General features: G+C 35.7%; 1 protein-coding gene across 1 annotated transcript in view; it reads right to left on the bottom strand.

The window, feature by feature from the left end:
• The window catches only part of LOC135599162 (uncharacterized), a 34,730-nt gene extending 12,768 nt beyond the window's left edge, over positions 1–21,962 (bottom strand). Inside the window, exons 1-5 of the mRNA XM_065093960.1 lie at positions 21,707–21,962; positions 21,480–21,594; positions 15,317–15,428; positions 13,502–13,546; positions 13,329–13,396 (exon numbers count right to left, since the gene is read on the bottom strand). Of these exons, the coding sequence (XP_064950032.1) occupies positions 13,329–13,396; positions 13,502–13,546; positions 15,317–15,428; positions 21,480–21,594; positions 21,707–21,894 (528 nt within the window). The 5' untranslated portion in view covers positions 21,895–21,962. The remainder of the gene's footprint in view (positions 1–13,328; positions 13,397–13,501; positions 13,547–15,316; positions 15,429–21,479; positions 21,595–21,706) is intronic.
• Between the last annotated feature and the right edge of the window lie 128 nt (positions 21,963–22,090).

The raw sequence follows: 22,090 nt of genomic DNA on the forward strand, positions 1-22,090 counted from the left end.
ACTTTCTTAAACTCTTTCAAACTCATTTTTACTCACAATCGTTCTCTTATTCTCATATTTTCATTCTCCTGAACTCAATAAAGCAACGATTTGTGGATTGGATCAAATTTAGGAGGCTAATTTGGGAGGATTAACATACATGATGTAGACACAGAACGAAGCTCATCATATTCACGATCGTCGTATTATGGAGAATCTTACGGCGAACAGTAGTACGATGATAGTTGGTCATACTTCTCCGAGCAATAGTATGATACGAAACAATAGATCAGTAGCGAAAGTAAAAGTTCTTACATTCACCAATACATGCCTTAGGAGCCACCTCGGATTCATGTGATTCACGACGATCAACCTACTACCATCACCACATTGATGCACCAATGACATATGATGTATCAATACACTATATCATAGGATCAATTTCAAGATGGGATACAACAAACAAATCATATTGATATGCAGATACATAGGATCGAGGACCCCGATCCACCACCTATGGAGGCCCGTCGTTCGTTTTGGTGGTAGAATCAAGGAATCAAGTATATCTACACATGTGATTACTTAATTCATTTGAATCTTAAAGTTTCAATTGTATACAAAATAATCTAACAATTAAAATAATTTTTTCGTAGATAATTCAATATTAATGGAAGGACTATCCAGAACGAATCGAAATTACGAACCTTACACAAGGCTACTCCTCAAAGCCCGAAAAAGATATGTGGCACTATTCTTACCTAATTTACATTAGTTTTGCTAAAAATATATTAAATGTATATTTATTTCTAACTTAAAAACACTATCGTAACTTTTTTTCCTTTTTTTTAGGTTTTCTCGGAGGGTTTTATGCCTATTTTAGGCGTACCGCTCAATACATTGGTATGTACCGTACCAAGCAAGGCTCGATATGTCAGTACGATACAAGATTAAAAACCTTGGAATTCTCCATATCTGAATATGTCTTGACCACAACATCTCATAGCTCCTTTGCTATTGATAAAAACATATATGTTTGGCCAATTTCTAGTTCCATAGAGTTTATCAACCATGATATGATCATGGAAATTTTAGAATCCCACGATTAAAATGGATCATCCTCTACAGGTGTTGTTGTTAATCTGATCATATTGCCGATCTTTTTTCTCCCTCAAAAATACAACTTTACGGACTGAGATCAATGAAGAAAGTTTTGTTTGTCGAGTTCATATGTTGTAATCAGCAAGGATGGATTGTCAGCTAAGTTGTTTGTTGGAGATGGAAGTATTGGTTTCATCTTCTCTCCTCTGGACATAGTAGCACAGGTTCCCCACAAGTAAACAACGAAAAAGAAATAGTTAGGGGCTGTTCCGAAGAGTGGCAGAATAGAGGAAATTTTTTCAGCAATTAAGGTTGAATGAAAGAAGAAAAATTATTTCTATAGGAACCGAGCTCTAATACTATAAACACAAGGGAATATAGTTTTTCTCATTCATACTCCTTTCTGTATACAAAGGAAGACATATAAGCCGATTACAAACTATACAACTAAGGAAATTGATTTTGTACAATATTTCATTCTAATCTATTTTCTATAATATGGGCTGATTTAATGCTGATTAAGTCGCCCAAAATAAGGGATAGATTCCCTTAAGTATGGGATTATATAATCCCTTAATTATGGGATTTTCCACACCTATTCCTAGTGATTAATCAATTAATATAACATCTTCATTGGATACAGCAAGGAGTGAGGTATTGGCACCTGAAGTTTTAACATAATGCTTTAGTTAGGACATTTGACAATCAACAGCAACAAAAAGAAAATGTGCAACAAGATCTATGGATCCATTTTATAAGGTTTGATCAATTTCTTCACCAGATCTTAAAATATGCAATTGTCCACGTAAAACAATTATGGAGCTCCTTGTAACAAAATTCATCTGAATCACCTATATCTGCATTCTTCACCAGCATGTGAAGATGAAACATCGACAACACAGTGATCATGCAAGACAGTTGACCTTGGTGACAAAGTAAAATTGAGTGGAGAATTGTTCTGATGCAGAATAGAATCAATCTGAACTTCAGAACTATTCAATCACCATGTCTTCAAAAAATGGAACCTATGAGTGCTAGGATGTGTTTGATCAGCACTAGATGAATAAGGGCAGCAGCTGGCTTATTTTGGTTAAGGTTTTAGATGGAAACTGGGATTTGATGACCAGCAACCCTCTCTCAAGATGGAAATCATAGAACATTCAGGTAATATAGCAAGTTCTAAACTGAAAAGGAAAGAAGAGAGGGGTGATATTACAGCTATATTGTAGTGCTGGTATTGTAGTGGTACTATAGCAATACAACAGCACACGAGTAATTAATTACATTTAGCATTCTTTATGTAATAAATGGAAAATTCATAGACTAATACAGAGTCATAGTTAGGTACTATAGTGGATGTATATCTTCAAGAGTACCTCATGAGAATTTTTATTATGAAAAAGAGCTAGTTGAGTTGGTAGTTCTTTTGTTAGTATTAACTCTTGGGTAGTCAATTTTCCTCAGAGAAATGGATTTTATCATGATAGGAGCATCATTGGCATCACAAAGACTGTTGAAACTTAACAACTATTTCAAAGAAACAAGAAAAGAATAAGGAATTAAAAAATTAAATGACTGCCTAAATATTACCCTGATACTTCAACAAGCAATTTGTACTCCATAGAACTTGTGTTCACTTTGAAAATCTTCTAATGGGGTAAAAGTGGGCAGCCAAATAACTACTAAGAAAAAGTATATTTGATCACTTATTTCTTCCATATCAAAAATTGAAGATGAATAACAATATTGTAGAGATCTAATTGACCCACAGATCCTAGTTATGTAAAGAGAACTTCAAATTTAAAGTGAAAAGAAAAGCCAGGGATGATGGTAGCAAGGTTCTTAATTTCGTACAGTACCGGAGTTTCGAACTCAGCTCGGTACGATACGGTATAAGTATACCGAGCGATACGTTTCGGTATACCGCTTGGTATATATATATATATTAAAAATACTATGTTGCCTCGATACTCCCCACGCGTTGCCCGTGTGAGGAGGAGGTTTCCTTCTCCCCACGCGAAAAAAAAAAGAAGAAAGGCTCGATTTCTGCCCACATGGGGAGAAGAAACCGTTTCATCCTCTCCGCATGAAAAAAAAACAAAGAGAAAGGCGACGTCGCCCAGTTTCCCTGCCCAAAAGAAAAAGAAAAAGAAAAAGAAAGGCAACGTCGCTTTGTTTCTGCCCATGTGGGGAAAAGAAACTAAGGGTTCCTTCTCCCCGCGTAAAAAAGTAAAAAAAAAAAAGCCTCATTTCTTCTGCCTGCGTGGGGAGAAGAAACCGCTTCTCCTCGTGACGTCGCTGAGACTCTTCTCTCCCCGCGTGGACGAGAAGTCGCCGACAACGTCGAGGCCTCGGTGCCTCAAACGAGGAGGCGACATCATCTGTGGCATCCGGCAAGAGAGGGCAGCGACGGATCAGGATCGTCGAGGGAGAGCGACGTCGGATCTTCATGTTTTCTCTTTTCTTCTCCCTCTTCTTTCTTCTCCCCCTACTAATACCATTCGGTAACGAGCGGTGACGATCGATTTAGGATAATATCACAAGTGTTCTATTATATACAATCACAAAAACCAATATTTACCACATGTTCATATCATTACACAAATTAACTTAACATTCCAAAATCCTAAACATGAGAGGTTCTTTCAACTTTTATAAAACTCATAAGTTCATATTTACCATTAACATTCCATTAGACACCAAGTGTACTTATATAACAAAAAACATATCATCCACTAAAGGTTTGCCCCAAAATCTTCTAGCTTTCCACAACCTCGGCCCAATTTAAATATTTTAGCAAGCGACAAGTTACATTGACAAATTTATATAGCAACAGAGTGAGCATATAGAGCTCAGCAAGCGACTAATATATCCATAACGAAAGAGGATACTTCCAAACAAATAAGGTACCAAATACAAGACAGGGATACAAGAATTCATAGATACCCACTCAACGAATGCAGAATTACAATGTCATTTCATTCCAAGTATGTTTTGTTTACAACAATGGAGTAAAGACTAATTGAAGCATATCAATGACATAAGGAGCATTTCGGATATCAATGGCATATGAAATGTTTCGAAACATATCAATGGCATATGAAATATTTCAGAACATAACAATGGCGTATGAAATGTTTCGGAGCATATCAATGGCATATGAAATGTTTCAAAGTATAACAATGGCATATGAAATATTTCAAAGCGTATCGATGACATATAAACATTTCGGAACGTATCAAAGAATAAATACGAAACAGAAGCTCAAACGTCATATTTGACGTTACATTCATTCCAAACATCCAAAGCACACATAGAAGCTCAAACATAAGCTCAAACATCTAAAGCACACAATAAAAGCATATAACCGAAGCTTTAGATATCATATCAAACAGATAGAAGGTGAAGTGGGATCCTAAACATAATCTCCCTCGTTTGAGAGCATCATCCATCCACGTCTAGATGAAGCCAGAGGGGGCCGATAGAGCATCGTGGGCTCTATGCATACACCCTTTACCATTTCTGGCAAAGGTCCAGATAATCCCTTTACCATTTCTAGCAAAGGTCCAAATAATCCCAAAAATACCATAGTACAAAAGGACAATGTGAACAATAAAATTGGCACATATCGGAAACACATGCGGAACAACGGAATGCATGTGCCTATACGAAACATTGCGATACAAACATAAAATTTACATAACAGATTCAGGTATGCAAATACTTGTAGGACAAGAGTATATAGGAATTCGAAGTAATAATGTAAAGCTCAACTGAAGTAAGGATTTTAGCTGAAATCAATTTTCAAAGAGATGAAACAAGAATAGACGAAATCGACGAAAGCTTGATTTTGGTAGAATTTGATAGGAACATTTCATGAAATATTTGAATAACCATTTATGCTCCAATTTGTACAAGATAAGTGTCATTCGAAAGATGTATCAATCAAGTTTTAGATAAATCAAGATTTATATGAATTGGAGTTTCCAACACGGAGTTGTCAATAGTTTACTAACCAAAGGTCAGAGAACATTATCCATGTTTTGCAGAATTCATAGAGTTAGATTAGAAAAAATGCTTCAATAGGCATTTATGCTCCAAATCATTCAAATCATATATACACAAAAAGATTTATGAGTATAGTTTCTGATAAATCATGTTTTGCATAAATCAGAGTTTTCAACAGAGAATTATAAGCAAGAGAGTACTAAAAGGTCAGAACCGACAGTCTCTGTTTTACAAATTTTATAGGGTCAGTTGAAATAATAGTTTGGGTAGGTAATTGGACTCCAAATTTATCAATCTTAGTATCAAAAGAAAAAGATATGAATCTATTTTCGGATGAATTTGGTTTTTCCTAAATCAAGAATTTGTGCATAATGTTATGACTAGAACAATGCAGAAAGGTTAAATACTGAAAAATTCTAGATTCACAGTTTTATTCCCAAACGACAGAAATATCATGTACAAAGCCAAAATCTTCCAAAATTTTTAGAATTAAGATGAAATTAGAGATCAAGATTTCTATAGGAAGGGGTTAGAACACTTGCCTTAGAAAAATTTAAGTCTCAAATATGTGGAATTAATGCAAAACCTCAAGCCAAAGCAAGGCTTCTTCTTCCTCTACTTCAATTCCTCTTCCCTTCTCTTCTCAAACTTACGTTGGTTGCAGCTCCTTTGTTAAGTTTTCCTTTAGTTTCTCTTTTAATTACTTAGGTTTGGCTAACACAAGGATTGCTAAGTGGCAACCATGCACAAAGAAGCCTATATATCATCCATAGAACAAACATAGGTGGCACCATCCTTAGGTTAGCTAGTGACACATGTCCTCCATTTTTTTTTTAATTTAATATAAATCTTTCACAAATCATATCCAATTACTAAGATTTACATTTAGGTCCCTATATTGCAAACAAGCCCTTACAAAATTTTAAAAAATGAGGGATGTTACACTCTCCCCTCCATAAAAGAAAATTTTAATCCTCTAAATTTGTCATACCTCCTTCGACCACTGATTTAGAAGCTTTGGAATCTTATTCAATGATAACATATACTCTAGCATGGGCTGATGGTCTAAGAGGCAGTAGCTCTTTCTTCTTCTTAAGAGGGTAATCTTTTATTTTATGATCCAACTTCCCACAAGCAAAACAGGCTCCAGTTACCCAAAAACATGGACTTATTTCATGATTAAACCAGTATCTTGCACATGATTGAGTCCTCTTTGGTGACTTTTCTTTCTCAACTCTAGATGTCTTTACCTTCTTATTTCTTATTTCAGATTCATTCCCTCTCTTATTTTTGCTGATAAACTTGTCCTTATCTTTCTTACCTTTGATTTCCTGAATTTCCTCCAAGTTTCTTTCAATTATCAAAGCCCTTTCTACCACATCAGTATATGCTTGGAGTTTTAAAGCTAATATTCGACTTCTTATTGCTGGCCTTAGGCCTCTTTCAAATTTCTTTGCTTTTCTAGTTTCATCATCGGTTATATGAGTGGCAAATCTGGAGAGTTCAATGAATTTAGATTCATATTGTGCTATCGTCAAGTTTCCTTGGATAAGATTCAAGAACTCCAATTTTTTCTGCTCTCTAATGCAATCTGGGAAATATTTATCGTTGAACTTTTCTACGGATACCTTCCATGTGATTGGCTTATGTTTGACTTCAGAAATCTTTTTAATCATTCTCCACCAGTGCTCAGCCTCTCCTTCCAACATAAAGGCGACAAGAGAAATCTTCTGATCATCAAGACAATTTAAAATATCAAATATTTTCTCTATCTGTATCATCCATCGTTCTGCTATCATTGGATCAGGCTCACCACTAAAACTGGGATGACTGAGCTTCTTAAACTATTCAATTCCCAACCCAGTATGATTTGATGTCCCCGTTCCATCATTTCTTCCTTATCAGACTTGTTGCATCACCTTTGTCATAGTCTCCAGAGTTCTTATAATATCACCCAATTGATTAGAAGTAGATGCAACAGGAGAAACAGAGGATCTCGTCATCCTTGCTTCCTAAAAACAATAAAAGAGATTTTTTTTTTTTATCAATCTCTGAATAAAATCACTAAACCTCAAATTTTATTACGCATCTAATATATTAAAAATCTTAGTGATCCTCAAAATTTATTATGCATCTAACTATCAAAGCATGATTTGAGGATCACTGAGATATTTGATATGTTTGATGTGCAAAATATATTGAGGTCTAGTAAACTATAGTGGTCGGTGAAAAATTACTTTGATGTCTTTTAGGAATCCATGATGTCGAGGACATCCGTTCCTCTTGCTTCATCTTCTTTTGAATAATTGAGTGAGATGAAAGTGTTGATAGGGGACATCAAATTAGAATGGACTAAGAATGGGATAATTTAAGGTGCTTATTCCTTCTAGTTTTAGTGGTGAGCCTGATCCAATGGTAGCAGAACGATGGATGATGCAGATAGAGGATATTTGATGTCTTAAATTATTCTGATGATTAGAAGGTTTCTCTTGCCGCCTTTATGTTAGAAGGAGAGGTTGAGCACTGATGGAGAACGATAAAAAGGATTTCTGAAGTCAAACACGAGCCAATCACATGGAAGGTATTCGTAGAAATGTTCAACGATAAATATTTCCCAGATTGCATTAGAGAGCAAAAAGAATTAGAGTTCTTGAGTCTTATCTAAGGAAACTTGACGATAGTATAGTATGAATCTAAATTCACTGAACTCTCCAGATTTGCCACTCATATAATCGATGATGAAACTAGAAAAGCAAAAAAATTTGAAAGGGGCCTAAGGCTAGCAATAAGAAGTCGAATATCAGCCTTAAAACTCCAAGCATGCTGATATGATAAAAAGGGCTTTGATAATTGAAAGAGACTTGTTGAAAATTCAAGAAATCAGGGGTAAGAAAGATAAGGACAAGTTTATCAGCAAAAGTAAAAGAGATGATGAATCTGAAATAAGAAACAAAAGGGTAAAGGCATCTAGATTTGAGAAAGAAAAGTCATCGTAGAGAACTCAATCATGTGCAAGATGCGAATTAAATCATGAAACAAGTCAATGTTTTTGGGTAACTGGAGCCTGTTTTGCTTGCGGGAAGTTGGATCATAAAATAAAAGATTACCCTCTTAAGAAGAAGAAAGAGCTACTGCCTCTTAGACCATCAGCCCATGCTAGAGTATATGTTATCATTGAATAAGATTCCAAAGCTTCTAAATCAGTGGTCGAAGGAGGTATGACAAATTTAGAGGACTAAATTTTTCTTTTAAGGAGGGGAGAGTGTAACATCCCTCATTTTTTAAAATTTTGTAAAGGCTTGTTTGTAATGTAGGGACCTAAATATAAATCTTAACAATTGGATATGATTTGTGAAAGATTCATATTAAGTTTTAAAAAAATGGAGAACAAATGTCACTAGCCAACCTAAGGATGGTTCCACCTATGTTTGTTCTATGGATGACACATAGGCTTCCTTCATGCATGCTTGCCACCTAGTAATCCTTGTGTTGGCCAAACCTAAGTAATTAAAGGAGAAACTAAAGGAAAACTTAACAAAGGAGCTACAACAAGCGTAAGTTTGAGAAGAGAAGGAAAGATGAATTGAAATAAAGGAAGAAGAAGCCTTGCTTTGGCTTGAGGTTTTGCATCAATTCCACATATTTAAGACTCCAATTTTTCTAAGGCAAGTGTTCTAACCCCTTCCTATAAAAATCTTGATCTCTAATTTCATCTTAATTCTAAAAATTTTGAAAGATTTTGGCTTCGTCATAATATTTCTGTCGTTTAGGAATAAAACTGTGAATTTAGAATTTTTCAGTATTTGACATTTCTGCATTGTTCTAGCCATAACATTATGCACAAATTCTTGATTTAGGAAAAAACAAATTCATCCGAAAATAGACTTATATCTCTTTCTTTTGATACCAAGATTGATAAATTTAGAGTCTAATTACCTACCCAAACTGTTATTTCAACTGATCCCATGACATCTGTAAAACAGAGACTATCGGTTCTAACCTTTCAGTACTCTCTTGCTTATAACTCTTTGTTGAAAACTCTGATTTATGCAAAACATGATTTATCAGAAACTAGACTCATAAATCTTTCAGCGAGCGGAAATAGCCCCAATCAACGCTACCACTCGATAGCGGGCGATTTCCGTACCGATTTGTTGACGGACCGGTACGTATCGCCCAGTACGAGCGGTATTATTCAAAATTAAAATCCTTGGATGGTAGAATCAGTTATATCCTAATCCCATATCTGAATATCTGGTGCTCTTGATCAATTCTATTGTTCCCCAAGATCACATCCTCAAGATTGTCTATACACAAATTTCCTTCAACAGCGGAGGATTGGGATTTGATGGTTGTGTCACCAAATCAATTGTTCCAACTTCCAAGTGTCCCAAGAATGATTTTCTCTACTAAAATCATAGATCTATTTATTTATGCAAGGTTTCATTCAGCCACATGCATCAATTGACATATTATGTCATATAAAATCAAGTAATCAATGTGCAGTTTTAGAATGAAAGTTGCAGGAACCCCCTTATGGTGATTAGAATCTATGATCAGTGATTGAAAAAGGCGCTCGGGCGAGGTGAGGCGAGGCGAGGCCCGAGCGCCTCACTAATCTCCCAGGCAGCGCGCTTCAAACAAGCGCCGCCTGGGCGCTCGCCCGAGCCCAGGCGCTGGGCGCTTCGGGCGAGCGCCTAGGTAAACCAAGGCGACCGAACCAGGATTTTAGGTCTGGTTCGGTTGGTTAGTTGGTTCAATCGAACCAACTAAACCGATATAACCCTTACCCAACCCTAACCCACTGCCACTCCCGATCCCGATCTCGCTGCTCGCCGTTGTCATTGCTCGCAAACGCTGTCGTTGTCGCCGCTCGCCGCTGTAGCTGCTAACAAACGTTGCCTCTGTCGCCGCTCGCGCCTCCCGCTGCTCGTCGCTCCTGTCGCCGCTCGCCGCTGTCGTTGCTCGCAAACGGTGCCTCTGTAGCCGCTCGCGCCTCCCGCTGCTCGCCGCTCCTGCTCCCGCTGCCGCCGCTCGCCGCTGCTTCCTCGTTTCTCAGTCAGCAAGCTCAGTATACAGTATACTGTTAATATTAAGTTTATTTGAAATGATTAATTTTCAATACTGTTAATAGATTAATAATATATTATTTTGATTTTAATGTTGTTAATTTTTATTTATTTGAAATTATTGCTAGGTTTCAACATAAATGGCAAGTGTAGAGAGCAACTCAATAGAGTCTTCAATGATATCAAAAAAAGATCCTGCATGAAAGTATAATTATTTGAAGGATCCGAAAGATCCTAATGCAGTGACTTGCATATTCTGCGATAAGACTACCAAAGGTGGTATTTTTCGTGCAAAACAACATCTAGTAGGAAATTTCAAGATACAGTAGCTTGCATAAAATGTCCACCTGAGGTAAAAGAAGAGTTGCTGAGTTATATGAATGAAAAGAAGACACAAAAGAATGAATCTTACGGGAATTTACCAGAAGACAATGTTGAACATCTCAGGGATGAAGAAGATTATTCTATGAGTATTAACCCAAGTGAAAAAAGAGTATACGATAAAAAAGGAAAAGAAGTTATGAGTACTAAGAAAGGTAAAAAAGGACCGATGGATCTATATATGTTTTAAGGATCCCAGAAACAACAAGGGCAAGCAGGAGGCTCAAAATTTAGACAAACAAATATAAGTGATGCTTGTGATAAAGAAATAAGAGGAAGAACAATTCAGCACATTGCTCGCTTCTTCTATCAGGTTGGTCTTCCCTTAGTACAACTCGTTTAGACAGTTTTAAGGATATGATTGAAGCTATTGGAAGATATAGTGCAGGATTAAAACCTCCAAGTTATTATGAGATGCGAGTTCCATTGCTGCAAAAAGAGTTGAATTATACAAATGACTTACTAAAGGGCCATAAAGAATCATGGGCAACACATGGTTGCTCTATTATGTCAGATGTTTGCACTGACAGGAGGCGTAGGAGTATAATTAATTTTATGGTTAATTGTTCTTTAGGGACTATGTTTGTAAAGTCAATAGATGCTTCATCTTTTGTAAAATCTGGAGACAAGATATATGATTTACTTGACAACTTCGTGGAAGAAATTGGAGAACAAAATATCGTTCAAATCATAACCGACAATGGAAGCAACTATGTTTTAGCTGGTAATATTCATCTTTTGATTTTGTTAATTATTTTATCTTCAATTAAGTATGTTAAACTCTTAAGTCTTATCATTTTTGTTAACCTTTGTCTCAGGTAAATTGCTTAAATCAAAAAGACAACACTTGTATTGGACTCCATGTGCAGCACATTGTATTGATTTAATGTTGGAGGATATTGGAAAGATCTTAGAAATCAAGAAAACCTTAGAGAGGGTAATTTTTGTTGTTGGATTTCTTTATAATCACATTGGGGCTTTGAATATGATAAGAGAATTTACAGGGAATAAAGAATTAGTGAGACATGGTGTCACCCAATTTGCTACTTCATTCTTGACATTACAGAGCGTGCATCGTCAAAAACATACTCTGAGAAATATGTTTACCTCTGAGAAATGGGTGACAAGCAAAATGGGCAAAAGAAGCAAAAGGCAAGAGGGCTGCTGATATCATCTTAATGCCATCCTTTTGGAATCATGTAGTTTATATATTAAAGGTAATGGACCCTCTTGTTCGAGTCCTTCGGTTGGTGGATAATGAAAATAAGCCTGCAATAGGATATATTTATGAGGCTATGGATAGAACAAAGGAGACGATTAAAAGATCTTTTAATGAAAATGAAGAAAAATATGAGAAAATTTTTACAATCATTGACGAAAAATGGAATTGTCAACTTCATCGTCCCTTACATGCAGCAGGATATTATTTGAACCCTGAATTCTTTTATAAGATTAAATCTGTTGGATTTGATGTAGAAGTTTTGGGTGGGTTATATCAGTGCGTTACAAGATTAGTTCCCAGTTTTAAGGTTCAAGATAAGATTATTCATGAATTATCTTTATATAAAAATGCCGAAGGTCTTTTTGGAATTCCAATTGCCGTTCGATCCAGGACAACTACGTCTCCAGGTATTAATAATTTGATATAATTAATTTCATATATATTATGTTATTATGTTATTGCTAATAATAACATAAATTTTGCAACTGAATGGTGGAGTCTATTTGGAAATTCCACCCCGAACTTACAGCAATTTGCTATCAAAGTACTTAGTTTGACATGTAGTGCTTCGGATTGTGAGCGAAACTGGAGTGTCTTTGAGCATGTAAGGATTATTAAATATTTTTGTTTTAATTAATTTATTTATTTAGATATATGTATTAATATATTTTTAAATTATATGACATGACAGATTCACTCGAAGAGAAGAAATCGGTTAGAACATCAACGATTGCACGATCTTGTTTACATAAAGTATAATCAAGCTTTGAAGACTCATCATGATTTGCAAAATAGATTTGATTCAATCTCATTGCAAGATATTGATGATTCAAATGAGTGGTTAGTAGGAGAAATGGGTGCTAACTTGCAAGATGCTGAAGACGAGCTTGTATTTGAAGATGATAAATTGACATGGGAAGATGTGGCAAGAGCTTCAGGTGCTGGAGAATTACAAACATATACAAGACAGATGTCAAAGAGAAAAATGAGTGCAAAAGCATCAAGCTCGGCTCCTGCTATTGTTGAAGACATAGAGAATGAAACATATCTTGATGAAGAGGAAGGAATCGAAGGACAAGAGGAAGAAGACGAATTCAATGAAGATGATTTGTGTGAAAATGACGATAATATTGATTATGATGAATGACTTTGATGTAAAATTTTATTGTTTTGAATTTTAAAACTTTTTGTTAATGTGACATTGTGATTTTGTATCTTAGATTTTCTTAATTTAATAACATATTTTTATTTATAATTTTAAATAATTATATTTATTAATTATATTATATATTTTTATATTTTAGCGCCTCACTTCGCTCGGGCGAGCGCCTAGCGCCTCGGGCGTTTTTGGACCTTGGCGCCTTTTGGCACCTAGCGCTTTTTAAATCACTGTCTATGATGTACACGAAGTGTCATCAAAGAAAATTTCAGCAACAAAAAGAGCATTACTTTAAAATTTAGCTAATGAAGCTGAAAATATAAAGAGACATATTAAAGCTAAACAAGATTAAAGAGGTCTAAAACATCTTGACAAATGACATAAGTTAAGGAAATCAGAAAGTAAAACTAACCTGCACATATCGCAGATCACCGGTACCTAACTCTTCATCATATAATTCCACTTTCAACTTAGAAATGCCTATTATAGTAAAGATATAGCAATAGCACTGAAGTTTAAGATGTCCAAAAACCAGAAAGAAAAAACAAAAACTAGCAAATCTTTGAACAGAGAAAAGTATCCTGCCTTGTTTTAAGAGGTCAACTGCAGCATTAATATTTCGATGATGTGCTGGGAACAACAAAAAACCAATATAAATTGAGACAGAGGAGCTGCAAGTATTGAAGCCTATAAAATGGTATGCAAAAGTATCTAGTAAACTATAAATTTAGAATATTGTATCTACAGAATAATCAGGATATCAGACACATGATCCTGTTGTTTCTTCACATGGATGTTTTAGTAGAAGTTAAAATCTACACCATGCAAGTAAAATATCACAACATTAAAAGAACAACATTAGCAGATCATTGTAAATCTAATGTCATTGTGAAGTTGAAGTGTCCTAGGGACCAAAGATTGCTGTACGTGTACCAATCCTCTTTTAGAAGGTAAAATAATACCAGCTATATCGAGTGTTTGTTTGATCAATGAACATGCATTTGTGGTTTTGAATAATATAGAATATATGGATCGGACAATATATAGCATATGCTAAAATATCATGACCATACATATCATGTGTGACCATGATGTCATAAGTATAACATTTCAATCAAAATAGTATATGACAACCACGAGTAAAGAAATTGATCAGAATTTCATTTGTTTTAGAAACAATACATGATCGCCAGATGTTTCAAACACAATTCATAGTAACAATTACACATTCTTGTAAGCCTAAAACCACAGGGCATTGTTTAGGGGGCTGGAATTTTCGCAGCACAAAAGTTGAAATTGTAGTTTGACTACTATTTCCCTATACTAATCCCATGTCCATCATATTGGCAGACTGACTGTCTATCGGATGGTAGATATGTATGAAGTAGTGATTTCACTCAAGCAATGGACTAAATATATGAATGACCTAAACAAGGTAAGGACTTGCATGGTTATACCAAGCAAGACTTGCAATTTAATGTACCAATACTATACCAATTAGGGCTCGGAACGGTACTATACCATCCCATATTGTGTAGTGACACTCAATTCACTGGTACATACCGAGTTCCGAAAGAAACTTTAAAAAGCTGAAAAATAAAAAAGGAACTGCCCTATATAGAAGCTGTACCACCCTGTACCAGGCAGTATTGGCCCTGTCCTGAGTCATACCAACCCTGTAACAGACGGTATTGGAACTGTATCAGGTAGTAGGTTGGTTGTAGCCTACCACTCAGTACTGGTTATTTTTTAAAGCTACTATAGTCAAGGTTCGCCGTACCGTACCGTACCAGCGTTTCGACCCAGGCTCGGTACCGGTACGGTACGGTATACCGCTCGGTACACCCAGGTGTACCGAGCGGTACACTCAGGTGTACCGAGCACTGTAGCAGTGCTACAGTGCTACAGTGCTCGGTACGGGCGGACCGGTACAGGGCGGTCCGCGTACCGCTAGCCTGTCAGACCGGTACGTACCGCCCGTACCGGGCGGTACAGTCCGGTACGGCAAACCTTGACCATAGTTATTTTTTATTACTTGTTCTTTTTCTCTCTTTTCATGGTTGGTCAGTCTCTGCCCTCCTCTGCCTCCTAGACTCTTCTTTTTTACATCTCTCTTTTTCTTTGATCTAGGCAGTATCGACTTATACCAAGTGTGGGTATGCCGCCCTCTAGTGGTACTGTATCAGCCCCGCCGGCTACCTGGATTGATACACGACCAAAATTTTAATCCATGTTGAGTACAATTAACTCTCCTCACCTACCAGATGAATCTAGCAAGGATCAGTGAACATAATATTGCTACATGTAGTGATAGAACTCATACATGAGTCTCCAATTTAAGATGATATATATTGCACAAGGAACATTTATTTATTCAAACAAACATGATAGATTAAAAACCTCTACACATTGGAATATCCACAATGTCATGTGTGCCTTCCTGATACAATCCAATCAAGGGGTTCTCTGGTGTTCCACGAACCACAAGTTTTGCTCGACATCTCCATTCCCACTGCAAGCAATCAAAATTTAACAGTCAACATGTATGACATTTTGGAATTGTTTTAAGAGCAAATATAGACATAATGGAAGAGAAACATTTATCTAGGAGTAAACGAAAATGCATCACCAAAATAACTTGAGAGAGGTAGGAAGACAGCAAAATCCAACTAACCAAAAATACAAGATGGAAATGTGTCGTACATAATTGACAATAACTGTCAACACTCAATTATCTAAATCAAATGAATGAAAATCACCATTTGCCCCTAGAAAATCTACCGACTAAAACAAAACAGCAATAACTTCCACCGACTCTAACTAAAGCAACATAACTTTGTTGTTTCTACAAGGAAAACTAAGGAACCAAGATGCTCCAAGCTACCATCCATTATTCAGTTCTCGAGTGTAAACCTCACTATCAAGAATATTTTCACATCCATTTCAACACTATGGCTTTTCTATTGAAACTTTAAACTACCACGTTGTCTTCATAAATACCAAAAAAGAAATATTTGGAAATTTATTACTTACATTTGAACATTTCAAATCATCCTACTCAAGCTTGCCCGTATAAATTCCATCTCCACACAACCTAATCTATGTCTTAACCATCCTTATTCTAGATAAAAAGGTTCACATTCTTCCCTTGGAAATAATAATTTCTGCCAAATGCAGATATTTGCAGTAGATCATGCATCCCACTAGTAATCAATACTAGAAAGCATGGACAACATACCACCTAATATGGTATGAAATGGGCAGTATATACCAGCTCATACACCTCACATATTGTTCAGTATGGTCAAAATTCGACCATTACCGATTGGTTGAGATTCGACAGGTATATATTAATATTATCTCAATAGTTTATTTAGCTCAAATATTAAAGTTTCAACACCTAATATCTCAACTTTTTTAGGTGATTCAAGATCAACGAAAGCAACTTTCTTTGAATGATGATCATGCAACTAAGTTCTTCCTCAACGCATCTGAAAAGGTAAGAAATTCAATTTTCGATACTTATAGCCTAGATTTTGTATTCATTTATGGCTAGATATACACTATTCTTATTCAAATTTAATTCATATACTGATATGTTAGGATAAAAGACCTTCAAAAAGGTTTCTTTAATTTTGGCTGATTTTTCAATACTTTTTTCAGTTTATAGGTATATACCATTTTACTGACACATGATATGTCACTAGTACATATCCAGTCAAACAAGGGATCAATATGCCACGTTGGTACAATATGGCAAATGATGCTAGAAAATGATTTCAAAGAATCAAGACAAGAATTGTCCAATGCAGATTTTTTTGTTAAGAAACTATTCTAAACACCTTCAATTCAAGATTGTGTTTCCCAAACAAGGAATCAAATAAAGGTCAGACTATTACACTGAATAATATTTGTCGATCAAGGACCAACACCAAAGTTTTTCAAATTTAAGTTAGCTAATTCCTATATGGATCTGGACTGGCCATCTTGTTCAAGCCACACCAAATGAATCAATTGCATTGAAGACGATAGCGCAAGAGTCCTTAAAACACCAAATACTAGGAGTTGGCATCAATTCTTCTGAAAAAATGGGAAATGTACTATCACTTCCAGCAACAAACTTTCACAGAAGCAAATTGACACTACAGGATGAAATAATCATTTAGATCTTTTGATGAGATAATTATTATTTCTGAAAATATAAGTATATGAAATATTATTTTGTTACACCTTTATGGTTCATTTTGTGTTTCATTCAGTCAAATTGGAATCAATTTAATAGGTCAATTAATTGAGTCTTACATTGAGATATTTGGGAATGTTGCTTGATTGTTTTGCAACTTTGTTGCCAACATCTTTCAAATAATAAATTATAATTGCCAGCCTAAATTAGCCCACAGATGAAGAGTCATTTTCATCTTACAATTCTTCATTACTGAAACTATCTGCTGACTGAATATGGTAAGTTCATGCCCAACTGATCTCTTACTTCTTCTGCCTGACTAATTGTATGTTTCAATTAAATTAGGTCAATTTTGTCTACCTCAGGATCTTGCTAAACCTGTATGAACATATTCCTTTAAAAAAATTTAACAATAAAGCTAAGTCCTCTAATTATAGACCTCCTCCATCATTTTTATGGGTACTAATAAGTAATAACATTCTAGAGAATGCTGCCAAATAGGTGAGAGTGTCAGACCTGATGGTATTTCTATTGAGGTTTAGAAGAGTTTAATAAACCTTAAAAAGATGAAACTAGGTAACAGTGGCGGACCTTACGGTATTTCTATTGAGGTTTAGAAGTGTTTAAGAGACCAAGGAATAGCTTGGTTGCCTAGTTTATTTAACAAAATTTTGAAATTTAAAAGATGCATGATGAATGAAAAAAGAGTTATTAGTACCAATTTATAAGACTGATGAAGATATTTAAAGCTTTTGTAATTACAAAGGAATTAAAATTATGAGTGACAATATGAAATTTTGGAAAAGAGATATTAGAAGTCAAATAGGATATAAAACATATATCTCCAAACGAAAACCATTTTTGATGATATGGTTGGACCAATATGTACCAATCAATATTGGTGCACCGATACCGATAAATACCAGTGTTTCTCAGACAAAGAAGGAGAAAAGGGATGTGGAGGAGGAAGAAAAATGAAGAGGAAGAAAGAAGAAGAGGAGGAAGGAGGAAGAGGAAGGAAGAAAAAGTGGTGATGGAGGAAGGGAAGGAAGAAGAGAAAGCAGAGGGGAGGAAAAAGAACGAAGAGGAAGTGGTGGAGGAGAAGGAACGAGAGGAGAGAAGAGGAGGGAGTGTACCAGGTAGATAAACAGCCTCAAACTATAGCACTGGTGATGTTAAATGATAGCGACAGTGACATTGAATGGCAATGGCAACGACATCGAACGATAGTGGCATCGGCAACATCGGCACTAGAAGAGGGCAGTGGTGAGAAGAGGGCTCGTGACTCTTGTTTTAGGATTTTTATATGAGTTGGAATCGCCCAAAATAGAGGCAATCTGTGTATCGGTCCATGCCTGGATCGATACACACCACCTTTTTCGTATCGTTTCGAGCGATACGATAGTCCTTGGCTCCAAAAATCAATTTAGGTTAATGCAAGATATTTATTAAAACAATTGATGAAAAAATATATAGAGAAGAAGAAAAAATTGTATATCATTTCTTTTGATTTAGAGAAGACCTTTGTTAAAGTTCCTAGAGATGTATGATGGTGGCTTTTACAGGGAAAGGTGTATCGCTAATTATACATGATATTATGAAAGATATATGTATATATAATACTATGGTTTACTAGTATTAGGACCATAAGGAGTTTGTTTAATAAGCTTTTGTTAGAATAGGACAATATCTAAGTATGCATTAAGTCATTACATTTTTATTTACTAATATTATTATTTCAATATATAAGACTTTAAATGAAATTAATTTTAAACTTGAGTTATAGAGCCAAACTTTAGAGACTAAAAGTTTTAAATTAAGTAACTAAATATATAAGATACAATTCTAGCAATACTAAGAATAAACTTGAAAATATAGTTAAGTTGGATGGGCAAGAAGTTCTAATAATATTTATTTATCTTGGATCGATTATTCAATAAGATAGAGAGATTAATAATTTATTAATAGAGTAAAAAAACTTGGTAATTAAAATGGAGAAGAGAGGAGCATTTGGAGCTTCATGATCACTAAGATATATTTTAGATTAAAAGAAATTTTTCATATGACAATTGTTAGACAAAAAATATACTAGAAAAGATAGGAATAGAAATGTTTTAATTCACTTCAAAAGAGAAAAATCATTTAAGATGGTACAAACATCTACGGAAACATATAATGCTATAATTAGAATAGTTGAATTAATTACTACCGGTAGGATGAGGAGAGTTAGAGAAATGTCCACAAATGATATTACTAAAAGCTATAAATAAAAATTTATATACTCCCAATTTAACTAAGGATATGGTCTTTTGCATAGCTCAATAATGACAAAAGAACCATATAATCGACCTCAAATAGTTAGGACATTACGATTTTCTTGTTGTTGCATAATTGCAGCAACATATGCTTTTATTTCTCTCAATAGTCATAGGATTCCTTTTTCTTATCCTTCCGGTACTCCCCTTCCTTGCCTCTTCTTTTTTTCTGGACCTTCTTTATAAGGCTATCCAATCAACTAAAATGGGCAAAGAATCCAACATCCTTAATGGAGTTTGATTGAAATTGTCAATTCCAATTAATCTCTAATGATAAGGCTAATAAATCAATCAAAAAAGAATCAACCTTGGAAGATAATGATATATATATATCTTAGAATCAGTTTTGAACACACCTTAAAAATGAGCTACTACAACAAAAACAAAGCATTTGAGTTGGTTAGTTACATGGATCTATTTTTGAAATTGAGCTCTAACACTGTAACATAACCTATTGTTCTCAAAACCATCAGGTACAATGATCATAAGTGTCTATCCGATGGAAGGATCCCTAGAAAGGAAATAAATAAAAAGATTGCTTTCCTTTTTTGGCATATTTAATTGTGACACCTTCATATGTCCAAAACTTCTTCCCTTTAATGATGCACCACATTTGGATATTTTGAACTGATTTGGATAAATTAGCTCTACATATTATTTTGATTTTGACTATTTCGACGAATGCAGAGATAGTCTTGTTAGAATTCTCTGTACCATCAGATTTATCTGCTTCTTTCTCCCAGTCTCTCCTCAAAATATACAAGTAAATGAACACCATAAGAATCCTATTCCTGGATGTCATGTCAGAGATACAGGGAAAATTTTGCTCTGAGACTTGGGGACCTTATGAAGGTTACTGTATCATAAAGTAGCTACCGCAAAAAGTGTCAATACACAGCATACGACTGCAAGGAAAATAACTAATAACAAACTAGACTCAAACATTTATAAACCAAAATTGAAATTACCCAGTAAAATCCTAATAAAGAGACAATCAACTAACACAATCTGATAAAAAAACTTTAAACTGAACATTACAGAAAATCATAAAAACAATGGCAAATCTCAGCTTTATATGGACTCAAATGTGGACCTCATCATAATTCTGGTGGAAGGATGGTGAATAACGTATTATTTATATATTCAGTAAACAGCGATAGCATTGACTTGCAAATAGTAATGTAGAGTGTTTCCATGTTTTTGCACCAGAAAGAGCAGCTATATGTAAAATTGCATAATCATTACAATCATCATCATCATCATTTAATCTCTTTCTGTTATAGTAATCCTTTTTATTGGATTGCCATCAATCCCAAATGCTTAAGCTTTAGGAATGTGTGTCCAACCTAATAACTAAACTCTAACACCAACCTCAGCAAAGCTCAAAGCCTCAGACTTGTGAAGTCTCCATGGTAAAATCGTAATTGGTTTACCACCGGCCGGGTCTATCATCAGCCAACTTGACAACCATCTAAGTTATTGTCAAATTCTAGCCAAGGCAAGTCTAGGCAAGAAGAGAGTTCTTCTAAATCCCAATAACACTTTGGAGCTATGCACAGTTCAGGAAAGAATCAAAATAAGGATGAAGCAGTAAGCTCTTCTATGGGATCAATTGTCATTGAAAAGGCACAAAAGAAGAGCCAACAAAACACAAACTCCCATTCATGAGTGTAGGAAATTTCACATGCCACATCTTCAGTGTTCTCATAGCAAGGCCCCTACTTTTGTCTTTGTAAACAAGTCGCCAATTAAAAAAGGTAAAATACAAGTTCTAATTGATCACACTGACGACTGCAGCATAACTGTGACTGCTGGGAACCACTGCTACCAAGTCATTCCCCTATCACCAATCTCAAAATATACAACAAAGTTCTTTCTGCAGCAGTTTCTTATGAATCGGCCATGTACTCAATTATCACTTGTCCTATCACCTACAACAACTTAGCACACTCCTCCAATTCTTGGTTCCTTATAAGGCGATGAAACCAAGCAATTCCACCTAGTCATATGCATGCCATTCCAGTAATTGTGCAAAAAACGTATTACAAACAGAAGGAACACCCACCAGTCTTCCACTCTCGAACGTAAAATCCGAGACGCCGAGGTTCTTGAAGAACTCGATAGCTTCTTCGATCACGGGCGGCCGATCAAGATTCCACTCGTGGGTGCAACCGGAGCATCTAAAAACGTTTAGCAAAAAAACCATGAGAGACAAATCCAGATTAAACGATCAAAAAAGAAATTGGTAGCTATTTATGCTTGTCTCAACCGAGGTCGAGACAACAAACATACGACTGGAAGTGTGGGCATTGGAGGGCAGTGGAGGTTGCGGCCGCGTCGGAGGAGGAGGAAGAGGAATGGCGCTGCAGAGGATTAGGGTTCCGACGACGGAGAAGGGTAGGAGTAGAGGCTGGCGGCGGGTGGTTTCGAGTGGCGACTCGGGCGGCGACGTTAGCGTGCGGGAGAAGCGAAAGAGCCATAACATCCACCCAGCGGGAGCGCAAGCGGGCGATGATAAGGCCACCGAACCGAGAGAATGTGCCCAAATATCCAATTAGTTTTATGGGTGAAGACCACGAGGGTTCGAATCCTGCTGCAAGCATTGGGAGAACAAATCATGACCAACGTAATACGTTAAAGCCACGTGGATGACGACGAACTAAAAATATAATTATT

The sequence above is a fragment of the Musa acuminata genome, chromosome BXJ2-1, assembly GCF_036884655.1.
Source record: "Musa acuminata AAA Group cultivar baxijiao chromosome BXJ2-1, Cavendish_Baxijiao_AAA, whole genome shotgun sequence".
Lineage (NCBI taxonomy): Eukaryota > Viridiplantae > Streptophyta > Magnoliopsida > Zingiberales > Musaceae > Musa > Musa acuminata.